Source organism: Peromyscus eremicus, chromosome 18, assembly GCF_949786415.1.
Source record: "Peromyscus eremicus chromosome 18, PerEre_H2_v1, whole genome shotgun sequence".
In the NCBI taxonomy this organism is placed as follows: Eukaryota; Metazoa; Chordata; class Mammalia; order Rodentia; family Cricetidae; genus Peromyscus; species Peromyscus eremicus.
In genome coordinates this window covers 6,734,482-6,750,907 of record NC_081434.1, presented here as the reverse complement: position 1 = coordinate 6,750,907, position 16,426 = coordinate 6,734,482, and the positions used below count along the sequence as shown (strand labels likewise).

The window sequence follows — 16,426 nt, the reverse complement described above, 5'->3', positions numbered from 1 at the left end:
AAGTGTATTAGGGTACACAGTGTATCACCACATAAATCTGCTACTTTTCCAGTTTGGCTCCTGCTTATCTTGCTTATTTCCCTGTTTTCTGGTTAGCTTGTTTTTATGGCTGAGTGCCTAGCACTAAAGTTAGTTGAAAAGTTTAAAACTCTAGTCCCCAGAACGTGGTTACTTTTGTATATGTATCACAGATCCTTTAATGTAACCAGAGATTGATACAATTCAGAGCTGGACATCAGACTCTGTAAGAACAGTTACTGTGTTTATTTCTGGAAGCACCGTTTCTCTCTATCGGTAATTTAGGGGATAGGAAAATGCAATTTCTTAGACCTACTGGTTTCATCTGGAGGGAAGATGCAGCTCTAATAAGGATTCCAGGCAATTTTATGTATATTAAAGTTTGAAAATTACTTTACATGTTGAAAGATTTACATTCACATTATTAAGAACAAATGTATGACCTTCTAACAGACTTCTCAAATTTTTCTTTATAAGTATGTGAACTTTCCATGATTCTTTTTCTTTTCACTTTAACTTCCTTAGTTTTTGAAAACCAAACTTCAGTAAGTCCTTTTAAAAAGACTAAGAATTTTTAAAAGGCAATGAATTTGTTGGCGGATCTAGTACCATACTGAAACTTGTAGCGTGCAATGTGCTCCAGGTTTAAGGAAGAAAATGTAATACACATTCAACTTTTCCTTTAAGAAGTGAGTTTTGGGGGTAAGAGAGGGTAGTAGGGTGAATACATTCACAATACAATGCATATCCATTCCTATGAAATTATCAAAACGATTTAAAGGAAGAAGTGTTTTTCAAACACTGAAGCTGTTCTTACAGTTCCATTTCACAGGTAAAGGCTATCTTTAACTAGTCAGAGCACTCAATTTCCAAGAATGACAAAACAAACACACCTACATTCCCATTATACAAATCAAAATAAATTATTCAATAGACATGTAAGTTCAGCGTATTTACCTTGAAATTTGGTATTCTACTAGAGTACTGCCCATTTTAATTCCAAAAAATGTTCATTTTTAGCAGGGTGGTGGTGATGCATGCCTTTAATCCCAGCACTTGGGAGGCCAAAGCAGGAGGATCTCTGTGAGTTCGAGGCCAGCCTGGTCTACAGAGGGAGTTCCAGGACAGGCTCCAAGGTTACACAGAGAAACCCTGCCTCAAAACACCAAAAAAAAAAAAAAAAAAAAAAAAAAAAAAAAAAAAAAAAAAAAAAAAAAAGGTTATTTTTAGTATTTCTAGACTATAATTATAAAACTAAAAAAAAAAGATTGAAAAATTTACATTTTCATTTTTAAAGTATTTTATGTTGCAAAAAACCATTTCATCAACATTTACTTTATTTTTAAAATTGTCGTAGAAAAAAGCAGTGTGCCATATAGAACACTGGCCCCTTCCTTTTGTCCCATCTTCGACTGTAAAGTAGATATTAATTCTGTTTCTATCCATGTTATCAGCTAGGTATCCAGTGCATAGGAATGTTTTCTTGGCTTTTCTCCTAAGATATGTTAACAAGGCTTCAGAACACATCGAATTACCAATGTGAGCTACTTAAAATATATTTATACTCAGTTACTCTCAAATATACCTTTCTTGCTATTGGCTCTTGGCCTTCCATCAGCGTGTACCAGCTGACGAGTTTATTCCAGCCCTCAGTTGGCAACAGTATATAATCCAACTCATCGATAAGGTGCTCCTTAAGTGACTGGGCATCGCCATCTACAAAGGGAAAAATAAACTTAGTACAGAACAGGAAAGAGTACACATCTCTGAATACACTGTTTCACATACTACATACTGAAACTCACAAAAGGTGATCTGAAGTATTTACAATAATAAATTCTGAAAAAGAAAAAAAAAAAAACCAAAACTCCAAGAACATTTGAATCAAATATACTTAAAAATAAGCTGTTGCCTGAAAAAGTTTCAAGGTTCTACTAGTCAACCAGTAGTGTTAAAATGCATAATTTTTCTTTGGTTCCTAAAATACTAATACATTAATATTAGCTAAGACACCAACAGAAGAGGTTCTTCAAATATTTTGAGTGTCTGATTCCCTCACACAACAGTGGGGGGTACCAAACAGTAAGTGTAGAAAAGTCATGAGTAAGTCAATAGCTCTTTTCTTTTTTGTGACAGGGTCTCATGAAGAGGCCCAGGCTGGCCTAGAATTTGCAGTTCTCCTGCCTTAGTCTCCGAAGTGTTAGTACAGGCATGTTATTAGGCGGTAACAAATAGCAACCTGTTATGGCACTAAATCAACAACATATCAAATGACTCCAATATACATAAGCTTGGAAACCATGATAAAATTTTTAAGTTGTACTGTAAAGTATCTACATTATTCCAGAAGACCCACAATTGGGATTCATTCCCAAATTTGAAACGGTGGTTGTGTAGAAGCAATTTTAATTCTGAAACGCTTTTAAATATCTAAGCTAAACTCAGAACTCTTGTATAATTCAGGGCAGAGACCTAGGAATAATTTCCTTTGTTAAAGCAATGTCACTGTACCATTGTGGGACTCATTTATTAATTAGTCATTTGAGATTCCAAAGTATGGAAAGAGAACTAGCTCAATGAGTTATAACTAACCTAAATGGGATTTTCTTGACCTGAGTAGATTTTAATCATCCAAGGAAGGAACATTGTTCTCTGTGGCATTTCTACGATGAGAATGTTCTATTCTTGCAGGAAAAAAGCTCAAGAGGGTAATAGAATTATTATTCTTTTAGAATTCACCTGTGGATTTCTGAACTTCAAGAAAGCTCTGTTTTATATAGAAACAAAAAATGACAAAGTCAGAATTTTATATGATCTTTGACAGAAGTAAAGCGAGTATTGGCTAAACATGATGACATGTATCGTGCATGCATGGTCTATTCACACCCGTGTCATGGCACACCTATAGAGAAGCACAACTGTGGGAGTCAGTTCTCTCCTTCCATCACACCGGTCTTCAGGCCTGGAGACAAGTACCTTTACCTGCTGAGCCACCTTAGGATTAACCTGAAACACAGGCTTTTAAACTGTGGTTGTAAAGTGTAAATTGTCAGCAAATACAATTTGGAGTATGTTTTCAGAAACTGTGAAAGTGAAGAAAATTACATATACTAAGTAAGCAAAATGTACTATGAGACATCACACAGCAGATAACTATGGCAGATACACTATTGTGAATTCTCTAAACAACCTTGCAAGATGGATGTCTTTGTATGAGAATATATCCAGAGGGACTGGAGAGATGGCTAGTGATTAAGAGCACTGGCTGCTCTTCCAGAGGTCCTGAGTTCATTCCCAGCAACCACATGGTGGTTCACAACCATCTGTAATGGGATCTGGTACCCTCTGCTGGATTAAAGGTGTGTACATGCAGATAGAGTGCTCACATACATAAAATAAATAAATCTTTAAAATAAAATTAAAAAAAAAAAGAATATATCCAGGGCCAGTGAGTAACCTGCCCTGGGTAATCTTATAAAATTAAAGGCAATATGGAGCATTTTATTCTAGAAAACCATGCTATTAGCTGGGTATGGTGGTGGTACACACCTTTAATTCCAGCACTTGGAAGGGGGAAATGGAGGTCATCAGCTATATTGTATGTTCTGTTCAAAGGCCATCCTGAGCTAGGAGGGAAGACAGGAGGAAGGGACAAAATCCTTGCTATTTTATTCTAGGTTTATTTTTTCAGAGTAACCTTAAGAAGTAGGTAGCTCCATTTTCATAGTAAATAGACAGAGATGGTAAGTTGCTCAAGGTTCTATACACAGAAATTTGCAGAGACGGAATTCAAACATGAATGTTGTTTATTCTAACTCCATATATTTTGCCATATAACACAATCTAGCCTGAAGAAATCTTGGGAAAATTCTAAAATCAAGACTTATATGTTATTTTTTACAATAGCTGAGTTTAAGTATATAGTTTGATCATGTGACAGAATTCACATAATACTATACTTGGTATACAGAATAAAATGACCACTTTATCTTTTTGTATGTGGAGAACACCTTCAAATTAAAGAGAAGGGATTTGTTTTTGATTTATCACTTCTGTATCTAACAATATATAATTGCTGAACAATAAACTGTACATAAATTATAAATTATACAAACTGGTAATTTTTTAAACAGAAGAGGAAATTGATTAGGCTAGTACACTTGCAGAGATTCCAATAGCTGTCAGTCATGGGCTACCAGCAAAAACCACATGCTTTTTTTGGGGAGGGTGGTTCGAGATAGGGTTTCTCTGTGTAGCCCAGGCTGTCCTGGAACTCACTGTGTAGACCAGGCTGGCCTTGAACTCACAAAAGATCCACCGGCCTTGAACTCACAAAAGATCCACCTGCCTCTGCCTCCCGAGTGCTGGGATTAAAGGTGTATGACCAACACCGCCCAGTTTAACTAAAACCTCATCCTTTTATAGGACAGAACACCCTGTAATCACAAATTTTAAGTCTAGGTTGTGCATATTTATGGAGACAGTCATGCTTGTCCCCTGCATGATCAGCTAGAGTGTAGATTTATTTCTACTTGCCTTTTGATCTTTATAGTCCTATCTCACATTTGTCAAGCATGGACTAAAATGACATTCATGAGCTCACTCAGGCCTTTCAAAAATGGCTGAAGAGCAAAACCAGCTGATCAGTCCAAAGAGCATCTCTGGTCTGAATGTACAATTAATTTTGTTCTCAAGGATAGGCAGTAGTAGAAGCAGAAGATTCACTACTAGATTCTTCATCATTGTGTACGAGGTCATTTCCTAGGGTACAATCTTCTTGTGCAATACAAAATGTGACCAACACAGTACCTATCTGTTCCAGCCGCTAGGACTGTTTTCAAGACTATCCTATTCCTCCTTTCAGGTCTCTCGATCTTCCACCCTCAGCTTTTTCTCTCCAGCTCCTGGTTCTCTTTTGCTGCAGGGACTTCCAGAGTCCTCAGGTAGTGCTGGTGCAAAGGAGACTGTGTCCCATGCCATGAAATATGTGGGCAGAGAGGGGTAAGTTCTGTCCTATCTACCAACTGTGAGATTACCACTCCTAGCAAAAGGATAATACATCTATCACCCTAAAGTTCCCTCACGGCTCTCTATAATTTCTTCTCTCTGCTTGTCTGGATTCTACTGTTATGGTAATCATTATCTATGTTTTACAACTAATTTATATTTTCTAGAATTAATTTTCTATAAATGTACATAAAATAATATGCCCTCCTTTGGTTTGGCTTTATTTATACTATTTTGGGATCTGTAGATACTTCTATCTATCAGCAATTTATTCATTTTTAAGTGCTAAGCAGGCTTCATTATATGAATATACTATCATTTGCTTATCCATTCAGAGATGTTCACAGGCATTTGGGTTGCAGGCAAGTTTTTCTATTAAAAACACTATATGAATATTACAGTGGAACTTTTCTTATGGGTAAATGCTTTCATTTCTCTTAGGTAAATACCCAGCATAGTATGACTGTGTACTACGGCTAATAGATGTCCAATTTAAATCTATTTGCTCTTCATCCTTGACAGCGAGTGTCAGCAGTGATTCTTTTATATCTTAATTAAATCATACATGCATAACAGCACTACATTATGGTTCTGTATGTCAAACTCAGGACTGCATGTTCTACCACTGTGCCACATCCCTGGTCACCTGTCACTGTGACTTTAATTTTCATTTTTTAAAGACTTCTAATTATGTGTATATGTGTGTCTGTGCCACAAGGCATCCAATGCCCATGAAGTGAAGTCGCAGGCAGTTGTGAGCTGACCCTGTTGGTGCTGGAAACTGAACCTGGGTCCTTTACAAGACAAGCACACCCTTTCGACTGCTGAGCCATCTCTCCAGCCTCTAATCTCTTCATTTCTTTCATACTAATAAAGCTGAACATTTATACCTATTCTTTTGGAAAACTATGAGTATGCACAAATTGTATGGGCATATTCATGTGTGTGTCGTTACATGGTTACATGTGCATGTATGTAGAGGGGGGTTTTCACTGGGCGCTTTTACTCGGGAGCTGACCACATGATTTTAAGACAGGGTGCCTCATTGGACCTGAGACTTACCATGCAGACTAGGCTGGCTGGCCAGCAGGCCCAGGCCTCTAGCTCCCCAGCACAGGAATTACAAGAGGGTATCACAAGTCTGGCTGTTTATATGAGGATGAAACTCAAGTCTTCATCCCTATGCAGTAAGAATTTCATTGTACTTCCTCAACCCCTCTTTTGGTAAAGTAAAGATTTATTCAGGATTTTTTTTGCCTACTTTTTCACTGGGCTTAATGTTTTCTTAAAAGTAGGTTTTATTCTTCTGTGGTAAAAGAATAGACTTTTTATGATTTGAGATAAGTTTTATGATTCAGAATATGGTCCACTTAGGTAAATGCTATTCATATACACCCATCAGACTGGCTACAGATTCTGAGAGTCTAATTTTTTTTTATGGGTGTGTCTTTTCTGTCTTTCACATGTAAATTATCAATTGCAAGGACTCATTTTTTTTTTTAACTTTTTAACCTTATGCAGGATCCATCAATCTCTTCCTCTAATTCCCAACTTACACACCACAGGTCAGTATACTGGAGGCATACTCTACTTCTCTTGTTCCTTCTGAAGAAAACATCATGGTCTGAGCCTTCCTTCACGTGTAGCCACTGCCTCTTTTATTTTTAAATTCCCTACCTAACTACGCTGGCCCCAGCAGCATCCCGAGTGATACACAACAGAGACCAGCCCTTCACACAGGCACCCAGAGAGGGGCTCACTCTGTTCCTCTACTGTGGGGAACGACCATCCTGTCCTGCTATACCTCCTAACACTGCAGGGCCGTGGCAACGACTGCAAGCTCCTTACTCACTTTCCTTGTTTTTCACTCCCAGGCATCCAACACACCAGTTCAGACATATAACCCAGTCACTCGGCTGTTACCAACAAGCCAGGATGCTGGGAGGTGCCTCACTCCTCACTAGCCTTCCTGGCAGAGAAGCCTGAGGTTTTTACTTCTCTTAATCTCACAAAGTATTTTGAGTACAGCAGTCAACCATGTATTTTTCTGTTAACAGTTCTCAGACATCAGAACTAGCATGGTCCATGTGAGGTAAAACACCAGCAAGTTGGCTATGTGTGGCACTTAGAGGCTAACCGCTATGGATGATTGATTAAGTGCTGATTGGCCAGTAGCCAGGCAGGAAGTATAGGCGGGCCAAGGAGAGAGAAGAATTCTGGGAAGTGGAAGGCTGAGGCACAGAGATTCTGCCAGCCACCATGATGAGAAGCATGATGTTAAGATACTGGTAAGCCACGAGCCACATGGCAAGGTATAGATTTATAGAAATGGGTTAATTTAAGATGTAAGAAGTAGATAGCAAGAAGCCTGCCACAGCCATACAGTTTAGAAGTAATATAAGTCTCTGTGTGTTTACTTGGGTCCGAGCAGCTGCGGGACTGGAAGGTGAGAGAGATTTGTCCTGAATGTGGGCTTGGCAGGACCAGGAAAACTTCAGCTACAAATGGTGCTCAATGGCTCAAGTTTCCACCTTAAACCTGAAAACACTTAATAACCAATTCTAAAAGGAGCTGGAAACATGTCTCACGCGGGTGGTCAGATGCCGCAACATGCCGGCTTCAGCTACTCTATGACGGGTTCGCGGCATGTGGGCTTGACCTATTCCCGCCGAGTTACACAGAGGTTTCTGTAAGCAGCGCAACATGGTGCGTGATGGACTTAGCCTTTGTTAGTACAAAAAACAAAACAAAACAAAAAACCCCTGCTTTGATAGAAGCACAGACCCACTGCTTCTGAGAGTTGATGGTTCCCAGAGCTGGCGATAAACATACCACTGCCACGTTGGGAAGCTGAGGTGGGCACAGAATGCTGCAGTTTAAAGCAACAGATTCACAATACGACAGATTCAGATGGAATGGTTTACAATGTATGTAAAAATGTATGTACACTTGGAAGAGAGAGGAAAAAAAAGAAATATATACAATTATATAAAGAAATAGTTTTAAAAAAATAAAATCTTTAAAGAGACAGTAAAGGTAATATTAAAAAAAGCTAAGTGAAGATGGATATTATACAGAGAATCTGGATTGTGTTGTCTTTGATATTTTTAACTGCAGAAAGACATCTGATTGTAAAAACTGTTGAGTTAAGCCAATATGTATATTTTAAAGATACCTTGACTTCAAAATTTGGATGTAAGGATATGTTGCTTTGGAAAGGAGGCTCTGCTTTTGTTCCCACAGAAAGCCAGAGGCTATGGATTTGTTCCAGATTAAGATACAACAGGTTGGACCAGCCAAGAACCCCTGAAAGGTCTCCGATGACACCATGGCCCAGATGATCCAACATCCAGAACCGTTTCAAGGCAATTGGCTCAGACGATACATCCTCACAGACTACCCCATAATCCTAAAATTTTCTTTGTGTCCCCATAAGATACAGCACCCCCCTCCAGCTGGAAGTAGTAAGAGAAGCTACGCCCAAATTCCCAAATATACCCAGCTGGCTTTGGAGATGGAATTGGCTCACTCCTTCTCTAAACCCAAGCATATTGCCTCCCCGCCCCCCCCCGAAAAAAAAAAGGTTGAGAGATTTTTTTTTTCTGTCTCATATCAGAAGAGCCCTCTGGTGTGGGATAGAACAAAACCAATATTTTAATTTTAAGCAGGTTGATTATAAATGTGATCCTTCTAAAGAAAAAAAGGGAATATAGATATGACAGGATAAATAGTAACAGCTTATTTAAAAATGTTTTACATTGCTATGGATTTTAGTTTATTGATACAAGTTTAAACTTAATCTTGTTATACTGTGTATATATATATTTCTACTCTCATTTGAGCTATATTTATGTAACTCATTTAGATTGTAATGGATAATTAAGAAATACAGATTAATGATTAGTCTTCTATGATAGTCAAACTTATAGTCATGTTAAGATTTTTAGTTATACACAGATACAATTCAATCAGGTAGGTAATCTTCAAACACTTCAAAGACCTACAGAATATGGCATTTAAAATGTTATAAAAAATTTAGACTTTCTGGACAGTGAGACATGTCTGTTCCTGCCAGCACCGATTTACTTCAGAGAGGAGGATGGGCATCGAAGACACTCTATATGGGGTTTATCATCTTCTTGGCAAAAATAGCCATTTGGGCAAGAAACTGTTCTTGCCTGGACTGCTTGATCGACTGGACATGCAGAACCCATAGGAAGGTGCCCACTGAACTTTGCTTGATGAAATGGTCCTTCAGGTTCCTGCTTCGCAGAGGAAACTGCCAGACATTCTACAGGACACAGAGAGAAATGACTGAGAGACTCTAGGCCTGTGGGCTGAAGACAGATGCCCCAACTTTACAGAGGAACATTAGGTGACTGTCCAGGCAGGCAGCTGTCTCTGTTGTTTCCAGAGTTTTGGAAGTTGCTTACAATGCTCTCCCTGTTTTCTTATGTAATATTATATCCTTCCGAGGTCTTTGATGTAGTTGAAGACTAGATAGTTATAATTTCCTTAGTTATGATAAAAGATAAGTTAGATATGAAACCTTAGACTCACAAATATAGGATAGATGAAATATTTTCTTTAATTTCGCCAAATATAAATAGACTAGATATTGTAACTGTAATTCTTGCTTGATAATTGTTTCGTTATACGTAATTTTACTATGTTAAAGTTAAAACCTTCCTTTTGGAGAAAAAGAAAAGGGGAAGTGCTGTGGATGATTGATATCAAGTGCTGACTGGCCAGTAGGCAGGAAGGAAGTATAGGCGGGACAAGGAGAGAGAATTCTGGGAAGTGGAAGGCTGAGTCAGAGAAACTCTGCCAGCCACCGTGATGAGAAGCATGATGTAAGATACCGGTAAGCCACGAGCCACGTGGCAAGGTACAGATTTATAGAAATGGGTTAATTTAAGATATAAGAACTAGATAGCAAGAAGCCTGCCATGGCCATACAGTTTATAAATAATATAAGCGTCTGTGTGTTTATTTGAGTCTGAGTGGCTGCCGGCCCAGGTGGGACTGGAGATAACTCCATCTACAGCTAACCACACTGAAATGTGGGAAGTTAAATATGCATTCCTTATTGTCTTTCACTTAAATGGAGACATTTTATGGTTATATAATTGTTCCAAAAAATAAGTTGAAATATATTTTTGTGGTGGTTGTTGTGTGCACACACAGTGTGGGTGCATGTCCCAGTGTGGATCACATATGGAGGTTAGAGGCTGACAGTACAGTCAACCATCTCTTTCTACTTTCATGTAGTAGGTTCCTGTAATCAAACTACAAATGATGTACTGAGTCCTTTTCGTACTTGTCAGGGTTTTAGTTATTTCAGGTCTCTGGATCTAGTCTCTCTGACTCCAATTCGACCATAAGTGGGAGTGCTGGTACTTAAGATTTATTTTCTTTAAATATAGTAAGAGGCAGAGAAGCACAGGCAAGCAGTGAGGGTTGTAGGACAGTACAAAAAGTCAAGAATGTGAGTATATATTGGTGATAACTAACTTTGAAAATAAGTCACGTGTCCATTAGGCAAACAATGTGTGCTATAGCATTTCCCCAAAACAGTAAAATAGTGCTTTATAATTTACTTTCTTCATTTTAACCTTTAAATCCTAAATCAAGATCACAGCATAAATACATGTGTCATATATGTAACAATAATTACAGAATGATCTGCAAACAGTATCTTTTTCTTTTCCTTTTCTGAAAGTCTCCTTAGGTATCTAAGGCTGACTTAAAGTAGTGATTCTCTTGACTTGACCTCTTGTCCAGGGATACAGATGTGCACTACTCATGACACCACGCTTGCAATGAATTTCTAACTATCCGTTTATTTACGTTAACATTCCCCATGTTACACCCATGGACAGTCACTCATTAAATTTAACACATTTACAACTTGACTGAAGAAAATAATACCTTTGAGAAGTCCAGAGTTATCGATGGGCCCAGGATAGACATTTTGATCTCCCATCTGGTATTTATCCCAACTGTCAAAGCCAACATATTTTTTCCACTGTTTGAACCAGCGACTGTCTACTAGATACCTAGAAAGGAAGAGAAACTGGTTAGTTAAAACACCTGGAAATACGAGAACAACAACAGATCAATCTACTTTTGTTATTTCATTTTGTATTAGAGAACATGTCCCCTTCAAAAAAACCACTGAGAACAATTATAGTTTGAAATTACAGCCACATTGTCACTAGTACTTGGAAGGAAAGACTTCATTTGTACAAAAGATTTTCATTGTTAAATAAGTAGTACTGACATAAAAATGGAAAAACAATCCCTGTGGCACTTTACAAAAGCATTCAAATGATAAAAATTCAAGAAAACCCTTGTCAATTGAACAAAAAAACCCCAAACAAACAAAAAACCCAACAACAATATTAAAAAAAAAAATCAATAAAAAACTTAAGGTACAATGTGTAAGACAAAAGTATAAAAGTGGCTCTACTAGAAACCTACAAACACAATATACACTTTAGTGATTTTTGAAAGAAAGGAAAGCTTATCATTAAGGGTTCTCAAAGTTGATTGTATAGTTACAATCAAACTTAAAAACAGTAGTTTATCACCCCCGTTTCAGCACTACACTCGGGACTGACTTCATAACAGTCTCTGGACATCATTCTAGCATGTAACCAGCTTCACCTGCAAGAAAACCAACAGCAGAGGCTGAGGAGATGCTTACAGCTCTGTGTGTAATGCACATTTTCAGGGATCACCATTCTAACATTTTTGGGCTTACCACATACAGCACTAGAGAAATAAAAAGCCCACAGTTATGTCTGAAAATAGCTAAAGCAAAGGCACCAACCTAACAAAACCTTCTAATTCTTAAAGAATATTCATGAGCAATTTCCTTCCCTAAAAGTGGATATAAAGAAGTCTGCAATGCCCCAACCCCTCTGCCAGTTATGCAACTCAAAGCTCTCACACTGAGACCTTTCTGAGGTAGTAATTCTTAAGTAAACCCACTTTCCAAAATGTTACTTAACTTAAGACATATAGTATAATATATTTTGATCATAGTTTTCCATTCAAAATATGGTCCTTCCAAATCCTCCCCAGCTAAATTTGTTTTTAAAAGCCAATAAATATATACAAATGAAAAAAAAAATCACTCAATAAATTTTGGACTTTTCCTCCATTGCAATTTAAGATACTAAAACATGCGACTTGCTTTCTCTGCAGATAAATGTCACACCAAGAGACATTTTCCCTATTTCATTCATCTATGTATTTATCGTTGTCCCAATTCTATAGTGTTTTAATTACCTTAATTGTGATACTGTTTAGAACATTTCCTTCAGCTTATTGCTCTAATTGCCTCAGCTACATGTGGCCATTTGTGTGTTCAAAAGAATTTTAAGTAAACTTATCAGGTTTTACACACACACACACACACACACACACATATAAATGAAGATTATGATTGGAATTGCACTGAACTTAACAGAACAATTCGGGGGAACTGTGGATTTAGTCTTCTGATCCACAGGGATGGAATTTTTCTCAATTACTCAGGTACTATTTAATGTGCTTTAATAAATGTTAACAAAACATTTTCACTATTAAATAAGTAGTTACTATTTGAGGTCAAGTACTGACATAAAAAATAGGAACATAAACATAAAACATTCAAATGATAACAATTTAAGAAAATCTTCGTCAATCGAGCAAAAACTGAAAACACCATAGAGACTCTCAGTTTCTCTACCCAGGCATGGTGGCTCCTGTTTGTACTCCCGCATCCAGGAGACTCAGGCAGGAGGACTAAGTCTGAGGTCACCTGGATTTGAGACATACCACGCTACCTCCAAACCAAACCAAACCAGATTAGTTTCCAAGCAATTATAGTTTATAGTTCTTGGTAGTTCTGCATAGAAATGAACAGTTTTATTTTTTTTAATTGATACATAGAACCCCTGTCTATGTTTATGGGGTACCATGTGATGTGCCATACATGTACATAGTGCAATGTTTAAATCAGCAAAAACATGCTTCCCTCAGCATTTATCATCCCTTTACAGTAAAAAGATTCAAAGTGTTCTTGTAGCTTTTTGAAATATACACTACATAATCACTATCTACAGCACCATAGTGCCACACCAGAACTTAGTCCAAACAACTTAGTGTCCATTGATCAAACTCTCCCTAGCCGCTGTACACTTCTCCCAACTACTCTAACTCTTAGACTCTGCATTTGAGTAATGAACATGCCGTATTTTACTAATATCATGTCTACTACTGCAGATTACAGGATTTTTATCCTTTTGTAAAAGGAAAACAGCATCCCACTCTGTAGCTGCATTACATTTTCTTTATCCAGTCATTGGTTGATGATGGGACACTGAGGCTGTTTACAGAAATGATTTAAAAAAAAAAAAAAAAAGCAAAAACTCTCTTATTTACTGGCTGTCTGAGTCCTTAATAGTTTCATTTTGTTGGAAATGTCCTTGAACTTTTCTTTTTCTCTCCAATCTACAGCCCAGTCTGACCTGGATCTCACAGAGCCTCCTGCATCAGACTCAGGAGTGCTGGGGTTACTGGCATATGCTGCCCCACAATGGGCTCCTCTTGATTTTTTCAGTGTAAAAAAGTTACAATGTTGCTTTGGATCATTTTCTCATTCAGTTTTCACTTCTCTTATCCAATCACTGACCAGGACTGTCTAGGGTAGAAGATGAAAGAGACTTCTTTCTTTTTTGAGACAAGGTCTCATTGTGCAATCCTGGTGTACTTGCAACTAGGTACGGAGACAAGGCTGGCTTAGAACTTCAGAGATCTGCCTGCCTCTACCTCCCCTGTGCCACCACATCTGTCCAGAAAGAAACACTCTTGTTTTTAATAGAACTATCTAAATTTCTACCATTTGATAAAATAATTTGCTATAGTTTTTGATAAATGTTAGAGAAACTACCTTCTATTTAACATGTTTTTATCATTTAATCATTTACCATGATTAAATATTGAATGTGCGAAGTTTTTCTATTATTAAACAAAATAGGGTAACTTTTTCATTATTTTTCAAAGGTTAGTTTTGTGAGGATGGGGATGGTCTATTCCTAGACATTTGGTAGTACTTACATCTAAGTTTGTTTGAGAGTCAACATTTGTTTTGATCCCTGTTAATTTTCTTAAGTAATTTTGGCTTTTACCTTTATCATGGAGACACAGATACCCTAACTAATTGTATTAAATATCTAATAGAATTAAAAGCAGAAATGTGAATCTGAAGTGCTATTAATACTATAATTTAAAATGTCCTACCTTAAAATGTAGAATTTATGGGACAGTATCAACTGTCTATATACTGGTACTGTAAGAAACTTTTCCTTTGATATTTAACTGGTAGCTTCTCTTGAAAAAGTTTATGCTCCTGTTATAGGCTCCTATATTTTATTTACAGAATTGTATAGAAATGTCTTGGAAACTTGAACATGTTAGGATGCAATTGTAATGTTAGGTGAATCCTAACGACAACAAGAACACCATCTCCTACCTATCGGGATGGTGCTATTCAAAGAGTTGGAGAGGATGTGGAGAAAAAGCAACTCTTGAGCTTTTGGTAGGAATGCAAAATGGTGCATTATTGTGGGAAACAGTACGGAAGTTCCTCAAAATAATAGAAAAAGAGTAACTATATGTGGTCCAGTAACCCACTTCCCGAGACACATATCAAGATGCTGAAGACACATATGCACTTCCATGTTCACTGCAGCATCACTTTAAGACACAGAAACAACCTAAATGTCCACAGACAGAGGAGCTGATACAGAAGACAGGAAGGAAATCCTGCTATATGTACTAACACAGAAGAACCAGGAGGGCTTGTGCTGAATGAAACAAACCAGTTTCTACTTACATGAGGTATGTAAAATATTCACAGTAAAGGAGAGTAGACAGCAGATGTCAGGGGACACGAGAGGAGAAAGAACTTGCTGCTCAGTGCCTATACACCTCAGTTATATATGAGGACTGTTCAGATGAGCTGTACGTTGTGCTCACGGTTAACAATACTGTACTGTAGCGCAGATTTCTTGTCAAGAGTTCTTATCACATAGCCATGAGATCGTGAAGTGGATAGACATACACTACTACGCCTGACAACCTGAGTTCCATCCCTGATACACACACAGTGCAAGAAGAGAACTAATCCTCCAATTTGTTCTCTGACTTCCACATGAGTGCTGTGGGATGCCCACATACCACTCCAAGTCAATAATGAATGTAATAAATGTTTCTTAAAAAATTCTTATCACTATATAAAAGGAATAGATGAGGGTCCAATTTGGATACAATACAAACTGCATTGTACACTTAAGCAGTGTTTTATATAGAAACAGGCAGAACTAGAGTGAAGCAAGAGACATGTCTTTGGACCTGGAAAATGAATGCCTCTTAAGTCTGGTGCTCTAGAAGAGATGTGTAAACAAAGAAAACTACTTGCCTGTACTTAGCCTACAGAAATGTACAAGTACACACAGCTCACACATCTACCTTAATTTACTATGTGTTATAAACCATACACTTCTCACCTGCTATTAAAATCTCCTGTTACATGCTGGAAAATCCACCCAGCACCAATTTATAGTAACCCACAAGCTGTAATACTTCTCAATTCCACCTATAAGCAATTCTCATCATTCAAAATAAAATTTCATATTTATTTTGGCATTTATATATTTCTTAACCACTTACATTAAAACTGTGCTATCACTTTTACAAGGCTTTTTTTAAGTATCACTGACAAGAGTTCTGAGTCTTGTACCCTAATTTCAATTCTGTATGTCTCATAATTTTAAACATTTTTATTACTGAATGTGTATGGGTATTTTGCCTTCATTTATGTCTGTGTAACACATGCATGCAGTACCTAAGGAAAATGCCAGCTCCACTGGAACTGGAGTTACAGACAGGTGTGAGCTGCTGCACGGTTCCTGGGAACCAAACCTTAGTCCTCTGGAAGAGCAGCCAGTGCTCTTAGCTGCTGCATCACTTCTCCAGCCCCATCCCTTGTCATTTTTAACTGTGATCATTTGCACAGCAAGGTGGTTTACAGAAACACAAGCTGTGTTACAGCAGAGCTGGTATAAAAATTATAGATGGATGGGAGAATATAAGTGAGGGGCTGGGAATACAGCTAAGAGTTAGAGCCTCTGCCTGATACACCTCTGGGTTCACCTGTGTGTGTGTGTGTGTGTGTGTGTGTGTGTGTGTGTGTGTGTGTGTACACGCGCGTACGCGCAGCAGAGAACAATTTTTAGGGGTTGATTCTCCCCCTTTCCTGTGGGATCCCGGGATGGAACTCAGGACATCAAGCTTGGGTAGCAAGGGCTTTTATATGATAAGCCATCCTGCAGGCCTCAGAACCTTCTGT

General features: G+C 37.8%; 1 protein-coding gene across 4 annotated transcripts in view; it reads right to left on the bottom strand.

The window, feature by feature from the left end:
- The window catches only part of Usp15 (ubiquitin specific peptidase 15), a 95,834-nt gene that overhangs the window by 66,589 nt on the left and 12,819 nt on the right, over window positions 1-16,426 (bottom strand). For all 4 annotated transcript variants that reach the window (XR_009375128.1, XR_009375130.1, XR_009375129.1 and 1 more), the window contains exons 2-3: window positions 10,957-11,084; window positions 1,604-1,734 (exon numbers count right to left, since the gene is read on the bottom strand). Coding sequence is in view for 1 of the 4 variants with exons in the window: in XM_059245665.1 (XP_059101648.1) it covers window positions 1,604-1,734; window positions 10,957-11,084 (259 nt within the window). In the remaining 3 variants the exon portion in view is untranslated. The remainder of the gene's footprint in view (window positions 1-1,603; window positions 1,735-10,956; window positions 11,085-16,426) is intronic.